This window comes from Choloepus didactylus, chromosome 6 (genome assembly GCF_015220235.1).
Source record: "Choloepus didactylus isolate mChoDid1 chromosome 6, mChoDid1.pri, whole genome shotgun sequence".
In the NCBI taxonomy this organism is placed as follows: domain Eukaryota; kingdom Metazoa; phylum Chordata; class Mammalia; order Pilosa; family Megalonychidae; genus Choloepus; species Choloepus didactylus.
In genome coordinates, this window is record NC_051312.1 from 23,523,448 (window position 1) to 23,532,426 (window position 8,979).

Consider the following 8,979-nt stretch of genomic DNA (forward strand, 5'->3'; position numbering starts at 1 on the left):
TGGGACAAATGAAAATTTTCTGTATCTTGACTGTGGAAGTGATTTTATGGCTTTATAAATTTGTCAAACGTCATCAAATTGTACATTTTACATTGGTTCATTTTATTTCACATATATTATAACTCAATAGATTTGATTTAAATGGAAGGCAATAGATGGGGGGAATAGTCTCAACACACATATCTGAACAAATACTTTTATCTAGAATATCAAAATAACACTAACAATTCAATAATGGGACAAACAATCCAGTTAAAAATCACAAAAGACTTTAGCAGATAAAAGATATATGAATGGCCAATAATCATATGCAAAATGTTCATAAACCTTCCTGATCAGCAAAATTTAAATTAAAACCCTAATGAGATACTGATACCCACCTGATCTGAATGGCTAAAATTTTTAAATGTGATGGTACCAAGTGCTAACCAGAATGTGAAGCAACTGGAATTTAAGAGGGTAAATTCATTACACAGTCTTATATAATTGCTACAACTCATCAACTTGAACATTTAAGATCTGCAAAAATTGTATATTGTTTATCTCAATTTTAAAACTACATAATGAGATTAGTCTCCTTGGACGTAATTGGAAGATTGAGAGCTTAAGGAAGAAGGGATGTGGCATCTGAGGCTCTCTCTTAACCACCTAGTAAGGACACCTGGACTAGTGGTACCTGAGTCCCAGTGCAGAGAAACCTTCTTTATTTCAATGCTTGAAGTAGAAGCATAAAGAGATGAATGGCTTTAAGACTGATTGATGACGATGAGAGAGAGATTGAAATGATAAATAGAAGATGCTAGATGCTAGATAAAGACAGAGAGATAAGTGAAAGATTGAGAGATATAAAGATATACAGATATAGAGATAGTTAAGTAAAAATCACATGCACATATTTACATTTTTATATAAATCAAATACTGTTTACATTTTATATTTTCCTTTACACTTTGTAAAACTTATGCTATTCACATGTCAATTATAAACCTCTGATAGCACTTAATTCTTGAAGCATTTCTAATGCATTAAATAAAATTATCAAAAAATTTACAAATGAAGTAAATGCAGATTCCTGATGCTCTTTACCCTAAGCAGATACAAGTTATTAAAACTGAACTTGTCAGTTACAAAAAAAAAAAAACAAAAAAACACACCTGGCGTGTGATACTTGGGAATATCTTCTATCACAGAGATAAGGTAGATAAGAGGATTCCTTGGAAAAAATGTTGAAGGAAAAATTAACAGCCAATAACATTGATAATGGAAAGGTAATAGATTGTGTTAACTCTTTAAAGTTTTTATTAGACTATTGAGATGTATACTGGAGTTGTCAGCATCCTTTACAAATGATGAACTGAGACAACACTAGGCTTTCCCATCAACCTACAACTCAGTTTATTACTCTTTCTACAGTTTTTCTTTCCTCCAGTGTAGGCTTATGTTCTTTCTTTCCAGGCCATCAGAGTTTCCCACAAGTATTCCTATAGCAAAATGGAAACTGGTCTTATCTTAGTTTCCAGATACACTTGGGGGAAAAAAAATGATTTGATTTATATGAGAGTGTTATTAGGCCTTTGAACAAGGTTAAAGAGTGAAAAAGAAAAACAAACAAACAAACAAAAAAAAACTGCTGCTTCATCTTGGTCAAATTATCCCAATGGGAATTTATAAGCTCACAGAGGTACTAGAATAAAATTTCTGCAAGTTAAATATCTCTCAGTTAAACCTGTTTGGAAAGCAAACAGGAACCGTGTATTGTCTTTGTTTTCATTTTCCCAACAGACTGTAATACATATACTATTTCAGGAGTGATAAAGAACTTCTGCCAACATAAATGCTGAAGATACTGCTTCCTTTTTCCTTGAAGATTGAAATAAAACTGGGAAAAGACCCTTGAATTTGCTTTAGAAAAAACTGAAACCTTTCCTTAGAGAACAGGTAAGTGCCATCTTCAGGAATCTTCAGAACTGTTTGCATATTGAGATTTATTAATACATATTTATTTAATTTATCAGCTGATTCTGATTCTATGGCAGCTGTGGATCATTGCATCTATCTTAGATTTAAACAAAGCACCTGGAAAATTGGACATTGGACATCTGTTAAGTTTTATTTAATCAGCCTACAACTAATTACTGCCCAAGATCAACAAGAAATATACTTTTGATATTTATTATTGAAATAGCAACTTAATGATTTTTTACATCTTGACTGATGTAAATTCAAAAACTCTGGCCATAATTCAGTAACAGAAATGCAGTTGTTGAAACTATTGCTCCTACTACTTGGTAATGTAGATCATCTCTTGTGGCTACATATTTTTATAGAATCCATATATGGTACTTTACCCTTTCTGCATCAATTGCGTAAGTGAATTCAAAGCAGGACAGCAATAATTTATTTTTCCATCTTTGGGAAATGTTGAGAGGAAATAAAGCAGAACATAAGTAATTTGTGTTTCAGAGAAAGGTACAGAGAAAATCTTGAAACTCAGACTCCTAGGATTCAACACAAATCTGAAGAGCATAAAGTTTTGTTTCACTTTGTTTCCATTATGTCCAGTGCAAAGAGAATACGGGACACTGGCCCTAACACTCACCAAGTTCAGGTATCCTTAGAAAGATAAGCTTAAGTACACAAAATACACTAAATATAAGTACACAAAAATAAATAAACAATATAAAGTCACGTAGTCAATTTTCAGTGCCAAAAGACTTAGGAGGTTGTATTCATTGCCTGGTGGGCTACAGTAATCAGTGAAATCTATCTGAAAATAGTAGGATTTGAGTAGATTCTGATGGGTTTAGCAAGACCTGATTGGGAATGGTGAATGTCTGGCTACTCTAGCAAAGAGCCATAAGGAAGAATCTTATGGCTAAGGAAAGATTAAATGCCAGAGAAAAACACTGAAGTTTAAACTGTAGTGTTTACTTGAGATTTCTGAGTATGTGAATTACATAAAAGGAGCAATGTTTAGTGAGTTAAAGGTAACAAGCTATGGTGGGTCCAATGAAAGGGAAAGAGCCTGGAGGATCTGTGGTCTTCACCTTTGTAGTGATTGTGTGAAAGGAAGACTTTAGTATCCAGGATGTTAAAGGAGATAAGAGAACTAATGACCTGAGGCAGAAATTGTGAATTTATTCTGAAGTTCTTGGAAGAAAGGCAACCAGCATCAACATCCAGCTGCTGCTTTCTCAGAACTCACCTCAAAATCACATATGGGGTCAAGTCCAGAAGAGGCCCTTAAAAATCATCTGGTTGAACTCCCACAATTTCCTTTTGGCTAAACTGAAATGCAAAAAAGTGAAGTATTAAAATTGTCTCCTTAGGAAGTAGTATAGCCAGATGAGGGAGATAACGTTTTGTTTTTCAAAAAGCCCAGTATTTTAAATGGTAGGTGTTGATAAGGCAATATTTATATAAATGTGAAAATATTAAATGATTCTTGAAGAAATATGAGGGTCACACTTTCTTGGCTCTTTATAGATAAACTTGAAAATAGGGAAAATAATACTTTTAAGTGATTCAGGAATATAGATTATACTTTCTGAGTGGTATACTATATGGAGTTTGTATCAGATTAAAAGCAAATTAATAACCTCCTTTTTCACATTTTTCCATCCCCCTGATAAACTGCATTCAGTGCATTTATGTGATTACAATTTTTTAACCAAGCAATTATCAAAAATAATCTGCATTAAAACATGTACATGTTTATTTCCTTGATAATTCCTAATTATTATATTTATTTTCCACTTTTGGTATGAAAAGACAGTCAACTTAGAGGCATTTAAATAGCCTTTTTCAAGGGTGATTTGGTCTGTTGCATGATAAAGAATCTCAAGGAGATTCAGTGAGTTCAGTCAGGCATCTCCTAGACTATTGATAAGGGAAAAAGAGGTGAGAAATTTTAAGGAATCAAGCTCATGCTTCAAGTTAAAGGTGAAGCAAAGATAGATGAATTAAAAATGTAACAAAGGTTTTTTGTTTGTTTGTTTATCTTTTCACAAACACATAGGAATATAGTTTTGGAACAGGTTATAAAAGAGCGCTACATTCTTTTGAATTTGGGGAAATAACTTAAAAAGTCTAAAATGCAGTTGTTAATTGAATTAGATAGCTAATTTGACTACTTTGGATATCCCTTCTTCATTAGTCAGTACAAAGGATACCAAAAGGACATTATGTGGAAATTGACGCTAACGCTCATACTCTGATGGATTTATATTTATCTCCAAAATCCTACTTTACTTTTAAGAGCTTTATATGCACAAACTTGCATATTTCTACCACAAGTCCGGAACTCTGGCCAAACACTCGATTCCACCAGTGGTGTCTTCCTGCATACTCAGTTAAATCCAACACTTTTTAAGAGTCACCATCACTTTCATCTTCTTGGTAACGGGTGCCGGGTCTCCGTTACTCCGCGGCATCTGTTCTGAGGGGCGCCCCTGCCTGCCCTCCTCTCCCCTGTACTGTAAGGGCCACTCTAGGCTGAGGAAGAAGTCTATGGTCTCTTTTGAAAATAAATTGTAAGTATCTTAGTGCTGAGATTATAAAGGTTAACATAAAGTATTTCAGCCACTAAGGTTCTGTGTTTTACATAGGAAGTTAAAAATTGATAGTGTGATTTGAATTAATGGTTTAAAAGCTTGTTTTCGAATAGTTCTTTCTTAGCTTATCAGTGATGCTTGAAATTTTACTAGTAGAGAGTTATTTATGTCTTAAGGTTTAACATTTATTACCATAGAAAGATTAATAGAGGTGATATTATCTATAATAGTAACAGGAAGGAGGTAGTAAAAATAATGGGAATGAAGAAGAGAAAAGCAAGTCTATGATGGTAGGACTGGCAATATGGGCACTAAAATGAGCATACATTTTCAGGATGATTGGTTAGGAAGACCTGAATAATTTGTGCACATGAACCAAAAAGAAGTCACTTATCCTGGTGGCTGTGATATTGGGTGAGTCTCTAACAATCCAAACTAAGCCTACTATTGCTTTTCTCAAATGCCAAATACCTCTTGAAAGTCAAATACGTGTTTGTTTTTTGTTTATAAATTAGAGATTTACAGAAAAATCATACAGAAAGAACAGTTCCCATGTACCCCCTTCATGCATGCAGTTTTCCTTATTAATAAAACTTGTATTAGTGTGGTACTTAAAAATTGTTTTTCTTATGGCCGAGATGATAATGTTTTGAAAAACATAGATAGCCAACTTCTCTTGTTATCCCTTTAGTTGACTATGAAATATAATCCTTCATTTGTAAAATTAGAAGGATGAACCTTCCTTACCATTCCAATCAACTTGAAATATCTTTATAAATCTGTAATCTAAGTTCTGTCATTGGATTTCAGTATTCTAGGAATGTATTGTAGGTACTGGCATAACAATGAATTATTCACCCAAGACAATTTTTCATATTTTACGGAGGTGAGGAAATTGAAGTTATAGTTAAGATCAGGTCCTTGGCAAAGGAGGAACTGGCAGAGCCAAACTTGTATGTCTAGCTCCAGTTACAAGATTTGGCTAACATTCATTATAATATGTAAAACAATTCTAAAGATTGAAACTTACCAGAAATTGGCAAAGAATTTTACATGTTACCTTATTTAATCTCCACAACAATGCTTTGGATAAATAGTATTACTCTCAAAAAAGTATAGCCTTCTTTCTGGCAAACATATTTCTGGTGCCTAGCACTGAAGAATCAAGTACATATATACCACATATATGTGACTGTAGGTGAAACATGCCCAGATTCAATCTTATCAGTATTTGATAACATTAGAACCATGCCCAGAGAACAGTTAATTTGATTTTAAAAAGTAAGGAAACAAAGTGTAAGAAAAATAACTAATTATATGAAGTACAAAATGTCTCCTAATTCCAAATACATTTGTTGGTTTTTCTATTTATAACCTTTGCACATAGGATATATGGCAGGCAGTTTCTCACATATAATACTACCAACATAGAAAACATCATATATTGGTATATGATTTTTTTAATAATTTTACTCTTACTGATTCATTTATGTGTGTATGTACTCAGTAACAGTGAGACCAGCAAATGAGATCTGATTTTTTGTTTTTTTTTTTTAAAGGGGAAATTTTGTAATTCTATTTTAGTGTAATACATAGCTGATGTTTGATAATGCATGCTGAGAGTATTACTGAGCGAGGGCTGGCTGCCTGACTCGCTGCCCAATGCACACAGAAGTCAGTGCCATGACATTGAGATTTCGAGATAAGAAAGATCTTCAATGCAAGGTAGACCAGCATGGAGACAGGAATCACAGCTCAAATCTCTCTGCCCAAGTCTAAGGAGCTTAGGGCTTTTATGGGATTCAAACAAAGGGAGGTGGGGATAGTGACATTATTTAAGTTGGCATATACTGATTGGCTGTGTTTCAGTTATAATTAACAAGGAGTGTGCAAGCATGGCCTGAGAAGCCCTTGTAAACTGATGAAAACTGGATGGGGTAAGCACAAACTGGCTGTAAATGAGTACCAAGCATCTGGTTATGGTAGTGTTATAAAACATTCAGTTAACATAAGATAACAACTACAATAACAAGTAAAATAAATAAGCCAAAATAACAACTGCAATTACAAGTAAATCCATGGTAGTCAGCAGTTATAATATCTCCTCAAATCATTTTTCTCCCTGCCCATAGTTTAAGAGAATGGTTACATAAATACCCTGTATTTATTCTACAATGTTAGTTTTCATCTCAGTGACCTAGCATTTTTACCAGTAGTTAATGTTTTCAATAAAAGGACAAAAAACTTTACAGGAAAGCCAAATAAAAAAAATCTAAAGTATATATTTTAAATACAAAATTGAAATTGTATTTTCTTTGAATTGAGCCATTTTCTCATTATAATCTCCCCCATGCAAGGAATGATATGCATCACCACATTAAAATATATCTCATAAGAATTCATTCTTCATCTAATTTCAGGTGGCTACAAACTATTCTGGATAATGGAAAATATGAATAATGTCACAGAATTTATTCTTTTAGGACTTTCTCAGGAAAAGGAAGTCAATGTTCTCTGTTTTCTACTGTTTTTACTTTGTTATATTGCAATTTTGACAGGAAATCTGCTCGTCATGATTTCTATCACCTGCAGTCAGCTCATTAACCAGCCCATGTATTTCTTCCTGAGTTACCTCTCACTCTCAGACCTTTGCTACACCTCCACTGTTACCCCCAAGCTAATCACTGACTTCCTGGCAGAAAAGAAGACCATTTCCTATAATGGCTGCATGACACAGCTCTTTACCATGCACTTCTTTGGAGGTATTGAGGTCTTCATTCTTATAGGGATGGCCTATGACCGCTATGTGGCCATCTGTAAGCCCCTGCACTATCCTGTCATCATGAGCAGGTGGAGGTGCATCCTCATCATTGCTGCTTCCTGCGCTGGTGGATTCCTGCATTCCCTTGGCCAGTTTCTCCTCGCCATCTTCTTACCCTACTGTGGCCCCAACGAGATAGATCACTACTTCTGTGATGTGTATCCTTTGCTGAAACTGGCCTGTGCTGACACAAGAAGAATTGGTCTCTTGGTCATTGCTAATTCAGGCCTCATGGGCCTGGTGACTTTTGTCATTTTGTTGTTATCTTATGTGGTGATCTTATGCACTGTCAGGTCCTACTCTCTGGAGAATCGCAGCAAAGCTCTTTCCACCTGCAGTTCCCATATCACTGTGGTGGTCCTTTTCTTTGCTCCTTTGCTCTTCATTTACATTCGACCAGCTACTACTTTACCAGAAGACAAAGTCTTTGCTCTTTTTTATACTATCATTGCCCCCATGCTCAACCCTCTGATATATACCCTAAGAAACACAGAGATGAAGAATGCAATAAAGAAATTATTGTTCTGTATCATGGGAAAGAAAGGAAATAGACTGAAAGACATTCTTGATTCTTACCACTGAGCTGTTTGAATATCCCCCCTTTCCTAAGATCTATAAAATGCATAAATATTGTGTCTTGTATCTAGTAACACATGTAGATACGATGTGAGCAAAAGTTTACTATTCCCCAGATTGATCCAGGCTGCTTCTCTGTTGTACTATGTTTTCTGATTTTCTTGTTTATGTCTCTTCTACCCTATTTATCCTTCAGATAATTTAGATATTTAGTAGCAGGCTAACAGGGCAGTGTGTAACCCAAAACAACATTGAAAGCCCATATAGTATATTCTTATACATGACTATATTCATTGAATTACAACCACTAAATAATAATTAAAATAGTATTTCCTATCTTTTAATTTCATCACATAGAGAATATTCTAAAAGATCTAATTCATGGCCAATAGCAATATTTGTCAAAATTTTCAACTCCTACTCTGATAATTTTGTAACCAATGGCATTTGTTTCTCATATGTCTGATATAAAATTCACTCCCAAGCTCTGGAGAGAAATAGTTTATTTTCTTCTAAATCACTTTCTGTCTTAGATCTGTTCATGAAAGAAAACAGCAATCTTCCAGACAAAATCTAATATCATATAGTTTATTTGTTAAGGGTAAGTGCTCTCAAGTCAGATTCACTTGTGTCAAAACCAAACCTGGTCATTCACTGGATGTCCTGAGGCAACTCTAGATCCAACACATCTATAACAGCAGGCAAGTGGAAAATAACACTTAAATTCACTGGGTCAATGGTAATCAGAAGTTGCCTTAGAGTAAATTTGTCTCAAATAAAAAAGGGTTGGATGCAAAATATAGTCAATGGATAATTGATTAGGATCCAGAAGGAACTCAGATCTATAACACAGAGGTAATAATAATGGCACACCAATCACAAATTTCTGAGATTTATATATGAGGGGCTACCACCATGCTTTTCACATAGTAAGAACTCTGTAAGTGTGAACTATTTCTATTACCTATTCTCCTGTTATGCCTCAGAGCAGTGGGGGTGTAAGGATGCAAAAAAAGCAAAGGACACTGA

General features: G+C 34.4%; 1 protein-coding gene across 1 annotated transcript; it reads left to right on the top strand.

Moving 5' to 3' along the window:
• Positions 1 to 6,996: 6,996 nt before the first annotated feature.
• LOC119536714 (olfactory receptor 4P4-like) lies at positions 6,997 to 7,956 on the top strand. The gene has a single exon (XM_037839512.1). The coding sequence runs from the start codon at positions 6,997 to 6,999 to the stop codon at positions 7,954 to 7,956; it is 960 nt and encodes a 319-aa protein (XP_037695440.1).
• The last annotated feature ends 1,023 nt before the right edge of the window (positions 7,957 to 8,979 follow it).